At 40.6% G+C, this 22,035-nt stretch overlaps 2 protein-coding genes across 7 annotated transcripts in view; one reads left to right on the top strand and one right to left on the bottom strand.

The window, feature by feature from the left end:
• Nucleotides 1-675: 675 nt before the first annotated feature.
• LOC136254374 (serine-rich adhesin for platelets-like) lies at nucleotides 676-20,539 on the bottom strand. Of its 5 annotated transcripts, XM_066047055.1 has the most exons (11): nucleotides 20,444-20,539; nucleotides 19,875-19,979; nucleotides 12,765-19,822; nucleotides 12,129-12,186; nucleotides 9,665-9,713; nucleotides 8,845-8,901; nucleotides 7,550-7,640; nucleotides 6,019-7,257; nucleotides 4,675-5,988; nucleotides 3,895-4,387; nucleotides 676-3,364 (listed from the first exon to the last, which is right to left on the bottom strand). In XM_066047055.1, the coding sequence occupies exons 2-11, from the start codon at nucleotides 19,945-19,947 to the stop codon at nucleotides 873-875; spliced, it is 12,924 nt and encodes a 4,307-aa protein (XP_065903127.1). In that variant the 5' UTR covers nucleotides 19,948-19,979; nucleotides 20,444-20,539; the 3' UTR covers nucleotides 676-872. The 5 variants fall into 5 exon arrangements, with proteins under 5 accessions (XP_065903127.1, XP_065903122.1, XP_065903123.1 ...); XM_066047050.1 differs by having other exon boundaries at nucleotides 4,675-7,257; XM_066047051.1 differs by having other exon boundaries at nucleotides 4,675-7,257; nucleotides 20,086-20,458.
• Nucleotides 20,539-22,035, top strand: part of LOC136254377 (vinculin-like) — a 23,875-nt gene continuing 22,378 nt past the window's right edge. The window contains exons 1-2 of one of the 2 annotated variants that reach the window (XM_066047066.1): nucleotides 20,539-20,724; nucleotides 21,713-21,820. In XM_066047066.1, the coding sequence (XP_065903138.1) occupies nucleotides 20,668-20,724; nucleotides 21,713-21,820 (165 nt within the window). In that variant the 5' untranslated portion in view covers nucleotides 20,539-20,667. The remainder of the gene's footprint in view (nucleotides 20,725-21,712; nucleotides 21,821-22,035) is intronic. The other variant, XM_066047064.1, reaches the window with a different exon arrangement.

Raw genomic sequence — 22,035 nt, 5'->3', positions numbered from 1 at the left:
CCATGTGTTCAACATTAATATATATGTATGGTTGTTCATTTATTTAATTGATGTATTATATAGAACAAAAAAAATTAAAGTGGAAGCTGAGAATATGGAATAGCAGAGTAATGTCTTCGACTGAATTTATGCAAGCTACTGAAGTACATCTACTTATAGCATTTACCCTCTTTGACTTGTAAAAATTCTACTATAGAGTATATGCTAAACACTGGTACAGAAACTATTCAATCACACTGCAAGCTAACTGGTCTACTAGTATAAATACACCCACACCATTTTCTAAGTTAGTTAGAGACCACTCACTCAGATCTTTGTGATTTTAAAAAGCCCCGGCTTTAAAATCATGAAGATCCTCATGGTAGGTCTGCAGAGTAATTACTTAGAAGGGTTTGGCAAGGAGAGGTGCACCAGATTAGTATAGGTACAATAAAGCAGGAGATCTGAGGGCTACCAAAGGTGGTATTTTTGATGTCCAGTAGATCAATGAAAAATTACTATCTAATGCTTTATAATGAGCCTAATGAAAGCTGTCACATAAAGGACCATGCATGCATGTACATTTTATTAGCAAAAAAATAAAAACCCTAGCTTATGATAAAAGAGGGCACAGCATACTGGTACCTCTCCTATTACCAGATAGCACACAATGAACAGTGTATTAGTACAACAATGTTATGATGAAAAAGACTTTCATGAATTATTTGATCACCAACTGACACGACTATTATATACACAAATGCAGGTAGTACACAAATGAACAAATGAACTGCTACAAAAATGAAACCAAAAAAATCTGTATAATCTTTTGCTGTATAGAAGTGAAAAAAGTAGCACAGAATGTATTAATTATATAATTCATGAAATCAGTGCTAAGAATCTGCGGAAGTACTTGTAGTTATCATACCAGCATGAATGAGTTCACTATGCTTTCTAGCTTGCTCTAGGATTGCAGAAGTGGAAAGACTATTAGAGTCATTACTACTACTACTGCTGGCACTATTCAGTGTATCTAAGTCACAGGCAGCACCCTGAGGTGTTGCTACATTATAATTTTTCTTTTTACATTGCTCTTCTCTAAATTGTCTATTTCTATCTTCTACAACCATTCCCTGTAATCTGTTACTGGTGGGACCTTCTTGCTGATAGCGGCTGGACTTGAGTACTGGAGGTTGCCAGCTCTCTGGCTCGCCATCTTGTTTTCCGAATAGTTCTGGTCTTGGGAAATGTGTATACCCCATGTAAACATGTCTCATTGGTACGCCACCTTGTACGCTATTGTTATTATTCTGGTTGGATGATAGTCTAAACAATGAGTCCTGTGGTTTTGCTGCTGCTCCGACTTGAGCACCACCAAACAATGTTGACTTGCCAAACTGTGATGGTTGTTGAAGATGATGATGTGTTGGCCAGAGACTGGCATGACCTAATGGATGAGTAGGAGCTCCAAGCTGCTGTGCTGGGTTAGCATGGATGCCATGTGGTAAGCCAGTAGAATATTGCTGCTTCTGATGTTGCTGCTGCTGTTGTTGCCAGAACTGCAACGCCTGCTGTTGATTCTGATCATACCCATACGCAGCCTGTGCCAGGTAATGCTCATGGGACATCATAGCTGGTCCACCCATCATGTACTGCTGTAGATGTGCAGGGCTGACATGTTGAGTGGCATGGGCATGCATAAGTGGGGAAGCCCCAGCTGTTAGACCACTGTGGCCATGACTGAGATGGTGTCCTGCTGCTCCAGGCATTGTATCACTTCTCTGACCAAGATGAGATGAGCTTAAACCAGCTGCAGCAGCAGCTACAGCAGCAGACTGTCTGTCTTGTTGATTCTTCTGTAGGGGGTTAGTGGATTGGCTGGAACCACCACTAGGAGAAAAGTATGGATAGTGACTAGGCCAAGGATAGTGTGGTGGATACTTGTATGAAGAGGCTGGCTGTTGCTGGGGCTGCTGAGGTGTGGGTAGTGATGGCAGATAAGACTGGTATGGATTAGGATAAGCATATGATTTTTCTGCTTCCTTTTGCTGTGCTTGGTGTTGCTGCTGTTGATTGGAAAACTGCTGCAAAAATCGTGCATCATACGTAGACGATGGCTGGTTAGCTGAAGCAGGCAAAGTGCCTGTAGGTGGTGGTGGAGGTAAATGGTGTAATGTCTGGTGTTTAGGGGCTTGCTTATGTAATAATTCACTCTCTTGTGGTGGCTGCTGCGGTTGAGGGTTGGCTGTTCGCATTGACAAATCAGACAATGTTGGTGTATGGGGAGTAGCAGGTTGTGACTGATTAGCAGTTGGCTGGAACTGTGATGAACTAGACATTCCCCTGAGATGATCTTGAATAGAAAAAGGCTGTGTGCCAGTGGATGGATTATCGTCTACTTCTTCTTCCTCTTGTTGCAAGTGTCCAGGTGGTTTCATGAAAGCATCAGTGGAAACAGCAGGGGTTTGATGTGGGGAAGACAACAATTGTGTGACATCAGTGGGAGAGCCAACATCAATGGCAGAGGAGAGATTTCGGCGTCTAGCCGATTGTGGTTCATTTATGGGACTCCTAAATGATGGCTGCTCATCAAAAGTGGTAGACCGATCAGTGATTTGTTGATTACTATTACTACCTGGTGAACTAAACACCTCTTGATTTTGGTGACTCTGGTTCAACTCTTTGCTCCAGTTATCTTGATCAGACTTTTCCTGCATGTCAAAAGATCTTAGCTCACCTTGCTGAGCCATTTCGGCAGCTCGCAGTAGCTCTTCAGTACGTGAAAACAAACTTTTAGATGGGGCTTCCCATCTTGGCCTATTGTGAGGTGGTGGAACCATGTTGTGCACTTCTGGGGAAGTGGGGGGCGATGTGTGACTGTCAATACGATTTCGACTTTGATCATGACTGTCTTGTTCAGAACTTGCACTAAAGTGTCTCAGGTTCTTATTAGTAGCTTGACTGCTTGAACTATTAGAGTCACTATCACTGTCTGAATTGTCACTGGAAGAACTCTGCTCTTCTTCTTCTTCACGAATATTGTCTTCACGAAAATCAACATCGTCTCGATTTCTTGTTTGTTGTCTTGATCTAGTTTTACTTGCTGTTACGCCTGCTTTAGAAGTCTTGGCTGTCGATTTTACATCCTTTGATGGACTATTGGGAGAATTGAAATTCATGAGTCTCTTATGTTGTGGTAATTTGTGTAAGTAGCCAGCTTTGCTGGCAAACTGTTCATGATAGCGGATGATAGACTTATGTGTTTTGGTCATAACAGCTTTAGATGCTTCATTGGCGAGATGAGTGGAGAACACATACACAGCTTTACACTTGGCATTGCGAGTAAACCTTCCACCCTTCTGTGAGGCAGACTGCCACAGTGGCTCTACAGAAAGAAATCCGATAACATTAAATAAACATCTGTTCCACTAGTATTAATAAACTCTTACAATAACACACCCAGCCCCAATATACAGAAGACTTGTGACATGAATGGCAGTACTATAAGACTTGAGATTATTATCACTACAGACTGTTCTAGTATAACATGCATCACAATGTGGTGGCAGGTATGGCATTACAGTAAACTATCTATATGTATGTGTAATGTGTGTTAGTCAGAAAATTCCCATTGGCTTGGTAACCCTTACATATACAGAGAACATATTGCTCCAACTGCTATGCACACAATTACAATGGAACCTCAATCATCAAAATCACCATGCAGGAACCACCTAGTGTTGGGACAAACGAAGTCCTTAACTTAACAGCAAAAATTTAAGGTACTATAATAATGATGTACAAAAAAATGTGCAAAGCATTCAACTATCATTCTTATAGAAAATTCTAATAGAACAACCACGTTCCATTGTAATTATAAGAGTACAATACTGAAACTTAATAATATTATCAAACCTTCTCTTTTTCTTCTATGTCTTCGAGATCTTGAAGAAGAAAATGGGAACCGATTCTTCTTTGGTGCTGGTTTAGAGACAGGCAAAATAGCAGCAATGTCATCATCATCCACGGGTGCACTTGCTGTTGGTTGAGGTGTTCGCTTCTTTCGACCTGACGTGGCGTTGGCAGCCTTCTGATTAGCCATCTGGGCCTTCTCCAACATCTGGTGCAACTTAGTAACTCTCTCTCTCACAGCAACACACTTTCGCTTCTGCCGTGAAGTGGTATCTGGTGATTTCTCTTCCTGAAATTCTTCACCAGTGATTTCATTTAGGACAGAAAAGTCAAGTGCCTCAGGGTTTATGCCACTCAATTCATCAATATCCAGTTTAGGATCTTTGCATGTCTTGTGTGCAGCTAATAAGGCTGCCTTTGCCTTACGTGACATGGATCCTTGTAATGAATGGTCTTCATTTGGTAGCTTGCGCTTCCTACCTGACTTGTTCTGTTCCTACAAGCAGTAAAAAACGCATGACATTACTACATGAAATTACACATAATTGGGAATACATATTACTTTTTGAAACACTGTTACACATGCATTACTATGTGACTTCATCATAAGGAACAACACTTGTACCAAACAACAACACAAAAATTAAGAAAACTATATGTTCTGTACACAATAACTACCTAGATGTGGTACAATGCACACACTGAGTTATGCATAACACAGACTACGCATGCACGCACACATGCACGTACTCACACAAGCAGGTACACACACTAAGGACTCACTTCATCTAATTCTTGTGGTGATGGCACATCAGCTAAAGCCTCTAATGAGATGCTGACAACAGCTGATTTGAGTGCCCCCTTTGCCGTTTCATTTGTTGCCTTTCCTTTCTTGCCTCTTTGAGTTGCTGGTGTTTTAGTTGGTTTACTCTCTTCCTCTGTTCCAAGTGACTCATCAGCAGCTGCAGATTTCTTCTTGTTTGGTCCTCTTTTTCTTTTTGCAGCTTGGGTCACTTCCTGTTCACCTTCTTCTTCTTTGGCTCCTTTTCTTTTCCGAGTTACAGCCGTTGGTGGTTTAGCGGATGTATCATTAGCTGATGTCATTGTCTTGTCCACAGTAGGCTCAGTTCCATCTGCTTGTACAGGTTTCTTTGCACGGCTTCTCTTTTTTGTAGCTGGTTTGGTGGTCTCATCTTTGTGTTCCACAGTCTGTTGCATTGCAGTGGTTGTTTCATCACCAGTATTGGGTAGCTGATCCACTAAACCTTTGTGTGATGCTGATAAAAGTGTTTTGTCTTCTTTACCACCTGATTCAGTAGACAAAGAAGTATCATTCTCAGTTCTTGTAATAAGTGCAGTCTGCAAGTCCATCTTGACAATCTTGTGTTCATATTTTTCGGTCAAATTTTTCACTGATGCAGGGTCGATATCTGCTAGTGATGAGGCCTTCACTTCATACACACCAGACGGGCCTTGCGCTACAGCACGAAGCATCATCTGTTGCATGTGTGGTGCACCTGATGCTGCAGTCCCCCCAGCTGCATTCAACAGCATGCCAGTTCTGCCAGCTACAGCTAACCCACCATACATAGCTGGAACAGTCATTTTTGACTGTGAAGTACTAGTGGTACTACTTCCAGTAGAGCTAATGGTTGTTGTTGCTGATGTTGTTGTGGCCTGTTTATGCTGTTGGATCACTCCATGTTGTTCTTTAGCATACTGCGACTGTTGTACCAATTGTATTGGAACAAGACTGCTTGCACCAACCTCCTCTGTTTCCTTAGTTTTCTCCAGTGTAGTAGTAGAAGTGATGGTGGTAGCAGTAACAGATGTGGTGGTTGTATCAGACGATGACTGCTGTGTGCCCATTGCTGCAGCAGCTGAAGCTTGTGCAGCTGCTACTCGGTATGCATGCGCCCCTCGTGGAATATACAACGGGGAAGAGTATTTGAATCCAGCTGCTGATGTAGGTGTTGTGGAATGATGTTTCATATGATGTTGATCTTTGCTCCCCTTTTGGAAATCCTCACTCACACTGCTACTGCTAGATCTCTTTCCTTTTGAACTCTTGGTAGTCAGTGGCTTGTTTAATTCATACTGTTGCATTGCTGGCATGGGAACATGTACTTGTTGCATTGCTGGCATGGGAACATGTACTTGTTGTTGCTTTTGTGATGTGCTGGTGCTACTGGTTGTGTCACTTTCTTTTGTCTTTTCATCGGTATTTTCTGCAGATGTTGTTGTTGTTTTCGGTTGTTGTTGTTGCTGTATGGCAACCGCTCCACCACTCAATGCTGCAAGTTGCTGCGGAGCAATCGCAACCTGAGTAGAGCCTCCTGGTTGGACAACAGTCTGTGCTGGAATAGCAACCATCATTCCGTTGGGCTGCTGAAAGAACAGGTAGCCAGTCTGAATTTGAGCACCACTTGGCATGGCATACAACTGCTGTTGACCACCTGCGTTCACAACAGCATATTGCATTTGTTGCGTAGACATAGCCGTTGGAGTTGCAACAGATGACTGAACAGTCGTAGACACTGAAGAAGTTGCTGCTGACTTGGACGAGGCAGTGGCAGTAGAAGTAATAATCTTTTCTTTGGTATTACTAGGTGTAGAGGTGGATGCCATAGAAGATGCAGCAGTAGCTGCAATAGCATAATACTGGTAAGGGTTCATTATTACACTGCCTGAAGCAGTAGTCGATGCTACAGGAGTTGATGCAGAAGAGGACACCATACTTGTGGAGACACTAGCAATAGAAGTGACTGATGAATGTCTTGACTTCTCAACTGATACTGTCGGCGTAGCTTGTATAACAGAATGAGTTGTTACAGAAGATGGTGTACTTCTTTTAATACTCTCTTCGTCTTTAATAGCAGCAGACAAGTTAGACACTAATGGAGATTCACGGTCAGTTTTTGGTTGTTCAGAATTAGTAGTTGTAGTTGTTATCGGTGTGCTACTTTGGCTATTTGTCTTGGAGGGGTCAACTTGAGGCATCGGCCCAGGAATGATAGCTCCTAACTGACCGAGTCCCATACTATACAAGGCTTGTTGCGGTTGATGTTGGATTATGTATTGCTGTTGTTGATATGGGACGGTGACTTGTGGTGATGCGGATCGACTTGAGTTGGCACTTGAGATCTGCTTCACTACTTTAGTAGGAGCCTGCGTAACAACAGTAGCAACGGCTGATGTAGAAACCACAGTGGTAGCTGCTGTAGTAATTTCTGTGGCGGCAACAGCAGCAGCAAGCTGCTTCTGGATGTTACCGGTGAAGTTCTGTATTGCTGCTGATGATGTATAGGACATTTGATGTTGAGACTGTTTCATTGCCGCATCACCAGAGATTTTACTTCTCCGTCTCTGCAATAACAATAGTATAAACATGAGTTATTTCAATGGCAAACATATGACAATATAGAATATCAAGCGCCCAAATTTTAATTAAGAAAACCCTTGATCTGACTGTTCTATTAGAGTATTTGGTCAATAGGTGTACGTTCTATTAACCAAACACTATTGTAACTGGCACACATATGTTTAGATAATGGACATCCTACTGTATAAATAAACATATTCAATTGTTCATGGTCAATATAGGAACAACACATAATTATGTATGCAGGTGTGCATCTATTAGAAACACAACTCTTACCTGTACAGCTTGGTGTACTCGATGTATGTAGTGCTCCTTGATGTGCTTCACTAACTCGAGATCATCATCTGAACCACTGGACCGTAGGCTTCTAAAATAAATGATATGTATTAGTTATACCATGTGCCATCATGATTTTCCTGATATGTACCCCCATACCCTCAGGCTACAACTGATATGTACCATGCTTTTGCAGGCTAATAGCCCATGGTGGTGACAAATCACCCAGGGAAACCACTGGATTTATTATATAGACATCCTTATAAAATTCAATTATGGGTTAGCAGCAAGCAAGCTGAAGTAACGTTGCAATTATGTTGTTAACAAGAATCGGAAAATCCTACAGATATCATGGAAAAAGTTCAATTAAACGATTGCACTAGTGCTGAAACAATTATTCGGTTATTTGACTAATCGGTCGGTATGACACTATTCGATTTGTTAAGACACTATTTGAATATTCGTTAGCACTTTATACACTGTGATCAGATGGATAAAGCCAGTCTTGAAACTTTAGATTCTGAAAAAGTGGCATATTTATGCTGTAAAGTTTCTGTTTTAGAAGAAATGGAAATACCTCTTAGACTTTACCTTGCTCCCTAACAAAGGTTTCAGCACTTATTGGGCACAAATACATGTTTAAAGAATAATCGAATATTCGGTCGTTTTGTTCACAACTATTCAAATGGTAAAAATTGCTATTCGTTTCAGTACTAGATTGCACAAGTGCTTCAAAGGTGCTGCATTGTTGAAAGAAGCTTAATCAACATTTAGAGGTATGGTATGCTTCGCTGTAGAGTGGCTATCTTGTGCTGCTTAAAAGTGGATGTGGTCTATACTACAAAATGCAGTGAATGTACATGAATAGGCTAACATTTCTGAACTTATAGGGTGGCAAGCGTGACAAATTACCTCCGTTTGATAGCTATAGGATGCAAAATCAGATGCATGGTTATGGTTTTCATCACTTGAGTGACCGGTCTCACATCAAGGCCATGGTACATTTGATACGTACCCTGAACTTTGAAGTAAGGTGGCTTCATGGTAAGTTATGACCTGCTTGTGGTTGCTATATATTGCAAGTGTGATATGCAGGTACAAGCAAGTCTTCTCATGTCTGGACTGACTGAAACAACATAATACAGATAGGCAGGCAGACAGACACACCACCACATGTACATGTAGGGGGGATCACTTAGTCAAATACACCAGACTAATATGACAACATGCACCAACACACACAAGATACCAACACACACCAAAAACATAGACCACACAAATATGAATGTACTCACTTTAATTTGGCTAACCACTTGTTCATAGAGTTGCATATTGGAGCCAAGGAAGCCATACTACAACAAGAATAACAGTATGATGATACCACAATGTGGTACACACTGACTATGGCCACTAAGTGTATAATAACCATATACTAACTTTCCCACACAGTATACTGCTGCACCCTTAACTTCCAGATTTATTATCTAGAAGTCTTCCTTTGATGCATATTCAGCACTGAACTACACTATATAACGAAAGAAATGTCTACACCTCCATGTTATATGCTTTTAAGCAAAAATTCCTCTGAGGATAACATACATGTAATGACAAATGCCTATTGATACACTACAGTACTCCTTACTATGCCCATACATATATACATACACTATTGGCTATTGATACATGCAACTGTCATATGTGCCAACACTATAGTACGTTCATGTTGGGCTGAACCCTCAAAAACATTTAATAACTCATGGATGCAATTACACACGATCTTGAAATTTGGCTCATTTGTAGTACTGCTTGACCCGCTAAAAATATTTCTAAATCTTTTTGTTCAAATGTTTGACACAATATTTATGGCCAATCAAAATTTTCACGATACATTTCCTATGGGGAAGCCATATAAGTACAATGTCCATTACAGCCCTTTCCCAAGCTTGTAATGGAGCCAAACCGTACGTATCTGTTGTTGACACCTTTGCTGTTACCAATAATCATCTGCTTGGCTGAAATGTTAACTCTGTTTAGAAAAAATCTACTTTTAATTTTTAGCTGTTTTTCAGGACTCAGCTCAACGTGAACATACTATATAAGAAAATCAGGACTCACTTTTCAGGTGTCACAATAAAGTCAGTGGTGGTCTGATAAAGGTTCTTACCTGTGGAACATAGCAATATGCTGGTACTTGTATGCAAAAAGATGTTAGTTAAGTGATAACAAACTACAATAGTATATTTTAAGGGTGGACTGGACTACTGGACTGACATATTTTTAGTTTTTACACATTCTGAGGTTGGTTTTATGAGTCTTGCTAGCTAAGGGCTTTCAGAAAACTTGTAGTCTGCCACTAAAATGATGAGTGTGAAGAGTGGGGTAAGAAAAAAAACTGACTTCTCACTACTTGTTATGCTCTACAGCATTTATACGCTTCTTAGTATTGTGTTTTGGAGATAGTAATAAATAGCAATACTGAGCTAACCAAAAATCATTTTACTATATTTGTTCTACCTATGATGCACTGTATTCTTGAAGTACATAGCTCAGACCCCTCCTAAGACAATCTATTGTAGCTGAATTTGTTCCTCATGAAATATACTAACTCATTGCACAACTGTCGAGTTTTTCTGCTATCATGATTAGTTCTTACATGTGCTGGTTGGCGTACTATAATATGTGACCAAATTCATTAGCATTGTACAAGCTTCCTACTATCTCCAAGACATTATCGTTGGTTAACCATAACTAGTACATTCCCTACAGCATATTGATAAGGAGTATAGGTATATGTACTGTAGAAGAACATATAAATAGAGGTAAGGTCAGTTTTTACTTACTCCACTCCTCACACTCATCATTTTAATAGCAGACTGGAAGGCCCTTGGCTAGCAGGACTCAATAAAACCAACCTCAGAATGTGTAAAAGCCAAAAATATGTCAGTCCAGTAGTCCAGTCCAGTGATTAGTTACACCCATATTTTAAGCTACTACTATACTTCTCCAATTCATATTCTGTGGATATTATTTCTGGGAAGCCCATCAAATGCAATAACTTCACACTTATCAACAACTGGTTTAGTGATGCAGATGTTTATCACATGATCATAATGATTGGGGATGATTTCAACAATGAGCCTTATCTGAAATTACGTCACAGACATAAAAATGGCTGCTACGGTGTGGGGAAGTTTGTAAAATTTGTATGGGCGGCTATGGGAAGAAAATTTTTGAATGGCAATATCTCAGCCAAGAAGGAAGATATCAAACTCTAACTAGCAGGTATGGCTACAAGACATTACAATAAATATGTTAAAGCGATTTTTGGTTGATTTTCAAAATAACGCTAGATTCCTATTGTTTCAGCTAATTTATAACTATACCTGCTAGGTTAGAACTCGATATCTTCCATCTTGGCTGAGATATTGCAGTTCAAAAAATTTCTTCTTGTAGTCGCCCATACAAATTTTATGAACGTCCCCACACCACATCGGCCATTTTTATGTCTGTGACATAATTTCGGATAAGGCTCATGTTCTAACAGCACCAGAAGTGTTGAGTGAATGTCAGGTCTATTCTGTGTGTGTGCGCGTGCATGCGGTATACATGTTTGTATAGTGTGTGTGTGTTCTGTATGTGCTACCAATCTCCTAGTGGTGGACCTGTTAGCACACCACATGTTAGTGGTGTAGCTAATGGCAGCATCACCGTCTCTAACTGTGTGGTGAAAACAGAGAGTATCTGCACTATCATCAAGCAAATAGGGCTTACATCATGTATGCACAAAGGCTCATAATTGGGTAACTCAGTGTTCTTCTGGTTCCACAAATATTTGGGGGTGCATATGAATAGGTATGTGCTCACTATGTACTACATGCATGCATGTGTGTATTGTGTATGTGCGTGCACCTTTGAGCAGTGTAGCTTAGTGTCTATATGTGTGCATGAGCACACACACCTGCATGAACTGGTATGCCAAAGGGACAGTCTTCAGCATGATAGATAATAAATTTGATCAGCCCACTGGTGGTCAATGTGGTGGAAGCATAACATTACCACAAAGGAAACTGTATACCACAATTGAAAATTACATACCATATACAGGTTTTAAATACATTTTCAAAACCTTACAGGATGGAAGCTTAGCCAAGCTGTTACTTCGGCGTCAGTTATTTGAAACAAAATAAAAACACAAAACCTTACCAAAAAAAATAATAAATACTGAAAACAAAATAAAAATTATAAAAATCTAGAAAAATAAAATAAAAATTATAAAATCACAGAATAAAATACAAACACCAAAACTAAATAACAGCTGGTGCAGTCTTCCTTTTATATTACTTGGTGGTATTCAAAGATTTGATGGATTTACTGTCTCTACTCACACGTGCAGCTAGTGCTTTCATCACTTTTACTCAATAGTACACATTTAACAAGCAGCTACTTCACTTAATGGTAAACCAAGACAAGGTGTCCACATTATGTAACACATCTAGGACTCAATAAAGTTTGCATAGCCTAATCTTTGATTTATCCATGTACAGTACATTACAATAATGACACTACACGCCAAGCTTACCTCCATCATACCAGTAGACATTACCATGAGAATCTCCACCAACTCTCTCCAACGAAAACTAATGGGACAGCAAAAACATAACATTACCATCTCTGTATGTATATGAGTACCACATGGACCTATCCATACATCACACGAACACATACACACACTACAATGCAATCTCTGATATAACATTCGTCCAGACAAGTACATCACAAGAAGTAATTTACAATTATGCAACAAGAATTGGCTAACATAAAATACACAACACTTTTTAATAAAATAAGCAAATCTCAACTACTACTATATCTGTCCGCTCAATTGTTTTGTCTACTGTTAGCACTTTTATTGTGTGGACTCCTACGCAATTAGTGGATAAATGAAAGAGCTCTGTGATGTTCTGGATAACATATAAAGTTTCAGAAGCCATTACATGTACCACAAAAATGTACACACTATTTGATTAAATCTTGAAATTAATCCCTAGACCACATCATAAGACACAAAACACTGGTTGGAATAGTACTTGCAAATACTGAACAACATGTCCAGCTTCCGAGATCTATTGGTATATTCCATATAAAAATACAGTGAGCAATGGGAAGACTTGGAAAACACACACACACACACGCACACGCACGCACACACACCTACCTTATCCTTTGTCAATCCTTTGTGTAATGGACTATCCAAGTTGTCACCACTAGCACTGCCAGTCTCCATTGAAGTACTAGATGTCCTAAAATCTCCCCCAGGTGTCAACTGTACCAGTCGACCAGCAATCTTCTCTACAGCACCACTAGCCCGAAGGCTCTCTGGCTGCTCATTGCCGGATGACTCACTTGGTACCTTGTTAGCAGTTTCACTGGTGGCAATCACAGGCCTATAATTGGCCATGGTAGTTGCGGTTTGTGCTGAACCAGACATGCTGGGTATGCCGCCGCTGGAGGGATGATACTTGGATAAGTATTGTGCCTTTTCTGATAGGCCTTGAAACTGTAGACTTTGTATCTTCACTGCCTCTGCAACCTTCTGGAGGTCATTTTGGGTAGCAGCTCTCTGAGCTTCTTTGCTACTGAATTCTTGCACAATTTGACTTTTGTATTGCTGTAGATAATGTCCAATGGTGTCTGTTTGACCCACACTAGTGCTGGCAATAACACTTGTGCTCCCCTGGTCAATAGACTTGCTGGTGTTGCTATCATTACCCAATGACCTCCACGTCTCCATTGAATCAGCTGGAATAGGCCTGGGTGGCATCCTGGTTGCTTGTGATTTCGCTGGAGTCTCTTCGGCTTTGTGTGCCTGATCTTCAGTCACCTTTGGCTGTTCTGGCTGGCTCTCCTCTTGTATTACATCTTTATCAAACTGCTGGCCAATTTCAGATACCTCTTGATGCTGCTGCTGCTGCTGCTGCTTGTTAAATTCACTTTCAACCTTGGAGATTGTAACATCTTCACTAATATCTTCACTATGTTCTTTGACTGTACTGGTGTCCTTTTCTGGCTCAGCTGGTAAAGCAGAGTTCACCTCCCCTGTAGAAACCACATTGGTGTTCATTTCAGCAACAACAGTGATCTCTATTCGATCCTCTTGGCTGCTACTGGATGAAGATGATTGATTGTCATCAGAGTCAGAATCAGATGATGAACTATCACTTGATTCATCACTGTCTTCAGATTCACCACCTGTTACAGTGGAAATGTCAGTCATGGGCTGCACTTCTTGTTGTAAACCGCTAGCATCTTCTTCAGCTACACGTTCAACATCTAACTCTTCAGTGGCAGAACTAGCTGTATCAGGATCCCCTTGTCCCACTGTCTCCGCCTCAACAATGCTAGAATGAACTTGGCTAAACTCTACGGCATTGCTAGTGTCTTCTGTAGTCACTGGGCCTGAAGGCTCCACTGCTTCACCTGTGTTACTAGAAATATTATCGTCTTGAATGATCTCCATAGGAACATTGTCTTCAGTGGGAGGAGAGGTGACATTAGCATTTGAAGGGTGAGAATCAAGCAGGACATCACTGTCATTGATAATTTCTGGATTAACACTGTCTGCTGGTTTCTCACTGACTTGGTCATCTTGGATTTCTTCATCACTCAAACTAGAATCTACTGGCTCCTTAAACTTGGATTCCACCTGCTCTAATTCAGATTCTCCTTGTTCCAGATTAGGTTCCATACTGGATTCCCCAGGCTCTAGACCAGATTCCGCAGGCTTGTTACTAGATTCTGCAGGCCCCAGTCCAGATTCTACACTGTTCAAACCAGATTCTTCAGGTTGTAAACTGGATTCTACAGGTTCAATACTGGATTCTTCAGGTTGTAAACTGGATTCTACAGGTTCAAAACTGGATTCTTCAGGCTGTAAACTGGATTCTAAAGGCTCAAAATTGGATTCTTCAGGTTGTAAACTGGATTCTACAGGTTCAATACTGGATTCTTCAGGTTGTAAACTGGATTCTACAGGTTCAAAACTGGATTCTTCAGGCTGTAAACTGGATTCTACAGGCTCAAAATTGGATTCTTCAGGCTGTAAACTGGATTCTACAGGCTCAAAATTGGATTCTTCAGGTTGTAAACTGGATTCTCTATGCTCCAAATTATCAGTAATCTCCGCACAGGATACTTCAGCTGGTGATGATGAACGCCTACCAACATTATCAACAACTGGTTGTTCAACTGTATGCTCTGATGTACTGGCTGCCTCATTACATGTTTGTTCATTATCATCATCACACTTAAAACTTTCACTAACAGTTTCCTGTGGCTCTGTATCTTCCATTGCTTCATTGTCATCCATGCTCACTTCATTTAGTGACTCCTCTTCTTTGGGACTAGTTTCTTCAGCATCCCTTTCATGGCTCACTTCTGGTGCTATGTCAACCATTAAAGGGACAGCTTCATTAGTCATATTATCTTCTGTTTCTGAATGTGGCAAGTTGCCACTTGTTGTGGTTGATTCTACAGGCTCCAATGATTCAGTTTGTGCTTCAGCTGTTAACAGACTGGTGCCGCTTGACTCAGTTACAACACCAGGTGATGTTGTTATAGCATCTTGTGGCTGCATGTCACAGCTTGTTACATTATCAACTGCAATTGGATCCACTTCTTGATTGTGTGTTTCCATTTCAGGGTCAAATGTCACATCACTTGCCTCTGGTAAATCTCTGTTCATTTCATCAGCTGCAGTATTGGTGTCCTCAGACAAGCTCATCTTACTAGTGTCCTTTTGTAGTTCTTCTACCCCTTGTTCTGTCTCCATTTCAGAAATAAGCGGTAAATCACCTCCTTGATCACAAGATACAGCCTCTAGATCATGTGAGTCAGCCTCTTGATTATAAAATCTAGCCTCTTGATTGTAAGATTCAACATCTTGATGGAGACATTCAGCCTCACGATCATAAGATTCATCTTCTTGATCATGTGTTTTAGCATTTTGATTAAAATACTCAGTCACTAAATCCTCTGTTTCAGACTTTTGATAGTTAGACTCAGCTTCTTGATCTTGAGATCCAGCCTCTTGATTTAGAGGTTCAGCATTTCGAGATTGAACCTCTTGATCATCAAATCTAGCCTCTTGATTGTGAGATTCAACATCTTGATGGAGACATTCAGCCTCACGATCATAAGATTCAGCTTCTTGATCATGTGTTTTAGCATTTTGATTAAAAGACTCAGTCACTAAATCCTCTGTTTCAGACTTTTGATAGTTAGATTCAGCTTTTTGATCTTGAGATCCAGCCTCTTGATTTAGAGATTCAGCATTTCGAGATTGAACCTCTTGATCTTCAAATCTAGCTTCTGGATTGTGAGATGCAACACCTTGATCAAGACATTCAGCCCCTTGACCATGAGATTCAGCCGTAAGATCATGAGATTCAGCCTCCTGATTGCAAGGTTCATCCTCTTGATTTAGAGATCCAGCCTCTAGATTTTCAAATCTAGCTTTTTGATCATAAGATTCAGCATCTTGATTGAGACATTGCGTCTCTTGATCAAGAGATATAGCTGCTTGATTGTGTGATGTAGCTTCAACTTTTTGATCACCCAACTCAACCTCATGATTATCAGATTTGGCTACTTGATCGGCCTCTTGATCAACAAATCTAGTTTCTTGATGATGCGCTTCAGCTTCTTCAGACTCAACTATTTGATCACTGAACTCAGCCTCTTGATCATGAGATGCGGTCTCTTGATCAAGAGATTCAGCCTCTTGATATTTAGATTCAATTTCTTGATTATGAAGCCCAGCCTGTTGATTGTGTGGTACAGCTTCAGGTGACTTTTCATCAGACTCCAACTGGTGTGTTGACTCAGGAAGGTCCTGAGATAATAGATGATCACTTGTTTTGACACTGTCAACAACTTGTGAAGACACAGCACCATTAATTCCTCTGTCAGGTGACTTCTGGACTACTACACTTTGGGACACTTCTGAGTCATTCACAGGTTGAAAGTGGCTATCTTCTAGTGGCAGTGATGACACTGAGGCATCCATCTGCTCAGAAGCTTCATGTTCTGGTTGCTCTGCAATAGTAACATCATCTGATACACTTTTAGCTGCTGCGTCATTTTCCAATTCACCAATAACTTCCTCCTCCTTGGTAGTATCCATACTAGCTTCACCTGTTGTAGTCGTAGGTTCTGCTGACATGGAGTCTCTTTCTATTCGCTCAAACGGTTCTATCCCCTCCATTGAAGACAGTTCATCATCAGAATCTGTTAGTTGATCATCATCCTCACCCTGCGCTGCTGCTGTTGATGAGTCTGGCACTTTAGTAGTGATGTTACACTGCATGTCACCACTCATTGTTGACCCTTGTACTACAGTATCTAGAGGTGTGATATCGGATGTACTTTCTTCAATAGTATCACTACTACACTTCATTGTAACATCATCCTCATCCTTCATTTTTACTTCAGGTGGTTGTTCTGTTGGTTCTGACAGTTGTTCAGCTAATTCAGTTTGTGGTTCAGGTTCACAGGGTGTTTGAGGTGATCCAACCTGGAGGTCAGAGGACTCCATCTCCACTACAGGTGATACAACTTGCTCTGACAATTTGGTTTGTGACTCAGATGGTCTAGGCTCAGGTGATATTACTTGTGGCTCAGGTGATCTAACTTGCGGCTCAGGTGATCTTACTCGCGGCTCAGGTGATCTTACTCGCAGCTCAGGCGATCTTACTTGCGGCTCAGGTGATCTTACTTGCGGTTCAGGTGATATTACTTGCGGCTCAGGTGACTTTATTTGTGGCTCGGGTGATTTTATTTGTGGCTCGGGTGATTTTACTTGCAGCTCAGGTGATTTTACTTGCGGCTCAGGTGATCTTACTTGTGGCTCAGGTGATCTTACTTGTGGCTCAGGTGATTTTACTTGCTGCTCAGGTGATCTTACTTGCTGCTCAGATGATCTCACTTGTGGCTCGGGTGATCTCAATTGTGGCTTAGGTGATCTTACTTGCGGCTCCAGTGACGTACTTCTTGTTTGATGTGATTCAACTAGTGGCTCCTTATTAACTTGATCAGGTAGACCCTCCTCAGGTAATGTGTCCACCACATGTTCTTCTAATACAATATCACCAGCAGCAGCAGTCTCATCTGGTAACTCATCCAGGGAACTAAGTGATGCAGAAGATGGAGTACTTGCAGTAGAGACAGCTGGTGAATGTGGGGCAGGTAACAAGTCTTGTACAGTCTCACTAACATCATTATTGGTATCATCACCTTTCTCAGATTCATCTGGTGATCCAGGGTAATCAACTAAGCCTAACTTTGGTAGTTCATGTACCTCACCAGTCTCAGTGTTAACATCAGCATCATTGTTCTTTGTAGACACAACAGGGCTTGATACATCAGTGGGAGAAGTTACAACATCATCACCACTAGGATCATCTTGTCTACTCACTTGTACAGTACCAGTAGTGTCCGGTAATTCAGGCATAGTCTTATCTGCTGATGATTTAGGGCTAGTAGTGACGTTCTCATGAGAGCTAGCTACAGTAGCATCATCATCATCATCTGGATGTGATAAACTCACTGACTCTTCCATAGGTTCTGGTTTATGGGACACTTCAGTTTGACTTGGTGATGTCACATCCATTGATTCAGGCTGCACTGTAGTTTCTATGTCACTCATCTGTTCATAAGATAAACCCACAGATGCATTTTGCAATTCCTCACACTGCAGTTCTGATGTGGTACTCTCACTCTCCATGGGAGTTTCCCCATCGGCTGGCTCACATGATTCACTACAAGAAGACCCTGCAGCTATATTATTATTGGATGATTGTTTTAGTACAGAAGAGTCTTCATGCAATTGAATACTTGTAGGCATTTGTTGGTCTTCGGGAAACATTTCATCTTCAGGCGATTTTACTGCACTGGCCTCTTCTGATGAAGATTCAACTATGTCTTCTTCGTCGTCAAAATGTTGTTGTAATTTAGTAGCAGAAACAGATTCTGTCACTTCCTCTTCAAAGCCTGGGGAATCCGCCTTGTTTTGAACTCTAGAGTTACACACATCCTTAAGTTCTGTTTGATGGTTTATTGAGCCAGTAGTACTATCCACTGTTGTGGCAACATTGTTTGGTGATGATGTATGCACAGATCTTGGTAATGCTTCATTCAGCATACTATCAGCTGTGTTAGTTACTCTATCGTCTTGAGTAGTTTTTAAATCTGGCTGTTCTCCGTCCATGTCACTGGCAATACTACTATGCTCGCCATCCTTGGATAATGCACTTGGCGATGGCATGGCATCGTCTGAAGGTACATCAGATACAGAGCTGACAATCAGTGATTTACTAGCATGAACTTCAATAGATGCTCCACTGGTATCACTGCCAACAAAAGAGTCTTCCTCCACAGCCATCGTTGATTCATTTACAAACTGTTCGTTAGTTGTAGTAATGTCTGTATCATTTCTCATTGTTTGTTCAGTATGACATACAACATCGTGAGATGACTCTAAAGGTTTAGTAGAATAATCCTCACTAGTACTAGAGGATGGTAGTTCATCTAAACTGTGTGATTGTGTTGATGGCAAAACATTGCTGGAAACATGGGGCAGTATTGTAGACTCGCAACTGCTAACTGCATGGTGGGCATTATTTAGAGTTACATAATCTGTATCAGTTTTTTCATTGATTTCATGAGGGGAAGTAGTTTCACTAGGGTCTGTGGTGGTTGTAGGTGCTGTAAGATCCTCACTGTTCGTAGAGTAGTCATGAACAGCAGTGTCTGATGAAGGAGAAACAACATCATGCTGTTCTGTTGAGCTTCCTTGGTCCTCCATAGAAACCACAGGCAAGTTTGAAGGGGATTCTGTTGTAGTAGAAACTTGTCCTACTTGGGGACCCTCAGCAGTAGAAGATTTAGCTGGTGACAATTCTGAAACTTCCATACACTCATCACTCTTATCACTACTTCCCTCTTGTTCACTAGTGTTTGAAGTCTCTTTAACAACCTCAGCTTCAAAGGAACTGTGACTCTCCTCCTCCACAGCTGAAACAGTCTCATCAGCCACATCTGGCTCTTGTTCATGGGAACCACTTGATCTCTCTCCACACCTGTTGTTTGAAAATACCACATCTTCATTGATAGACTCTTCATTGTTATTCACATCATTGGTGTCTTGGCTGGCTTCCATTACACAGCTTGTTGTGGTGCTGGCATCTCCATCAGTGTTAGTGGGCACTTTGGAGGTACCTTAAAAGGCATGTGCTTGTAAGGGTTCACAACGTGAATAGTTTTGGCATACCTGCAGTGAATTTACTGATGAGTCCACCATCAACTTCGTCTGTACTGCCAGCTTGCTCTGGGGCACTTTCCATCACCCCAGAACAATCCTGCACACTTTATGGTCCTAGCACAATATGAAATGATTACATTTTACAAGATCATTCAGTGTTTTTTTTTACATCTACACAGCAACAAACATGAAAACTACACAAAAGTTTTCGGTTGTATACCTTCTAATAAACAGTAGAAGTACTTGGCTATAAAGTACACCCCTTTATTGAAAACATCCACTTACTGTACGACAAAAAACAGTTTCGCGTGAGCGAACAGCCACGTTATCTTTTTTTAAACACTCGATATTTGAAAAGCCTTTAACAAAGATAATATCCTTAATCAAATCTTAATAAGTTGTCTTTAATCAATACGCACAAACACAGATTTAGTTTTCTTATATTTTGGTGAAAAACCGCGCAAGCACGCGGCCTGTTACTTGACCAGGATTTTTCGTACTTTTTCAAGTGTAGAAGAAGAGCGCCGTCAATATTTCGGCCATTACAGTACCAAATAAAGACCCCTATACTCACTCACAATATTTTCCAGAGTTCGGCTAAACTGTAAACGCCATCAACCACAAACTGGTTTCCTGCATCGTCAACCGGTTTCCGCTCGAAAATAATAAAATTGTTAAATTTTTGTGGTTCCGTTTGTACAACAACGCCAATCTTGACAAGGCTAGTGCAGTCTACTAGAGTAGTTTATTCATTGGTTTCGACTTTTCTGGATTGATAAGTTACGCTGTTGATCCTGCAAAGATGCCGAAATTTAATACTAAAACGATTGAGACGATTCTGGACCCCGTCGCACAACAGGTAAGTGTGTTCACGGTCCAGTTAGTATTGTGCAGATTTCTCTGCTCGCCCGAGTAAGATCTGGTGTTCTGCACTCGTGTGCTGGGGCAGTAGCCACGATGCAAGCAAACTATTATCTGAAATATACAGATGTAAGGCATTTTCTTCCCGGTAGTCAATAAATTCAGGCTTATAAAACGTTTCTCCACCACGTACATGCTCTAATTCGCCGTTCACTCCAAGATAAGAATTGTTTAGATATTTACTTGTGAAATTAGGTGGCGTGCGCGTTTGCAGATGATGATCGGCGACGTAGATTGCGCGAGATCTACAGTTTTTGCGCGTGTTTTGGTATTGGCGCATAGTAAGGCATTAAACAGCTCTAGCTACAGGGGAATTGTATTGTTTTCAGTTACAAGGCTTGTTTTGCAATAAATTAGCAAAAGTGCGAAAATTATGTAATTTTTTTCATTTCCATGGTTATTAAAATTAGAGGCTTACAATTGCTAGCTAATTGCTAATTCAGACAAATATATAAATCTAACAAAAATGATCATCTTTTTTAATTGGATAACTAGTTTACTTAACTGTGCCAGCCCAGTTTTGCTGTGGTTAATTATTGAGGTAATGCTGCTACTACAGACAATTATTACTACCCTATGAATGACCTTCAATTAGTGAATGTAATTCTAGCTATTTGAAATATTTACAGTTACGATTAATGGAATTTTGATTGATTTAATTGCTTGTAGCATGCTACATAGCTATACATGGTGTGGAAATATTCAGATTTTTTTTATTGAAACCAGCATTTGCTCCATGGAGAATTTGTAGAAATTAATTTAAAATATAAGAAAATTTGTGTGTATATGTTTATGAAAATGATGATGAAGTGTCCTTATTAGGATTTCAGAGGACAATTAAGCGTCCTGATTATCAAAGTGCCCACCTCTACTGCACCAATGTTTTTGAAAGAGTTCATGGGTGCTTAACTTCTATTTTTTTACAGGTCAGTCAGCTAATGATCCTATATGAGGAGGCGCAAGGTGGAAGAGTGACTGGGGACCTCTCACAACTCCTTGAAGCCGTTGGATTAGCAGTACAGAATCTAGTCCAAGTTAGTATATAGTTTACTAGCTGTAATTATATTGAAAGAGCTGACCATAACATGTTGTCAATCCTGATTGAATTTTGGTGCTATTAATGTGTCAATTACTAATCCATTGTGTTGTAAAACAAGTCTACAACTTGCTCTCTGCTTCATTGCTATATATGGTCATCTCTTCTTTCTAGTATGTAAGCATTATTTGCTCCAGTAGTTTTGTATTTGCT

Source organism: Dysidea avara, chromosome 4 (assembly GCF_963678975.1).
Source record: "Dysidea avara chromosome 4, odDysAvar1.4, whole genome shotgun sequence".
Taxonomy (NCBI): Eukaryota; Metazoa; Porifera; class Demospongiae; order Dictyoceratida; family Dysideidae; genus Dysidea; species Dysidea avara.
This window is presented reverse-complemented; position numbering and strand designations above follow the sequence as displayed.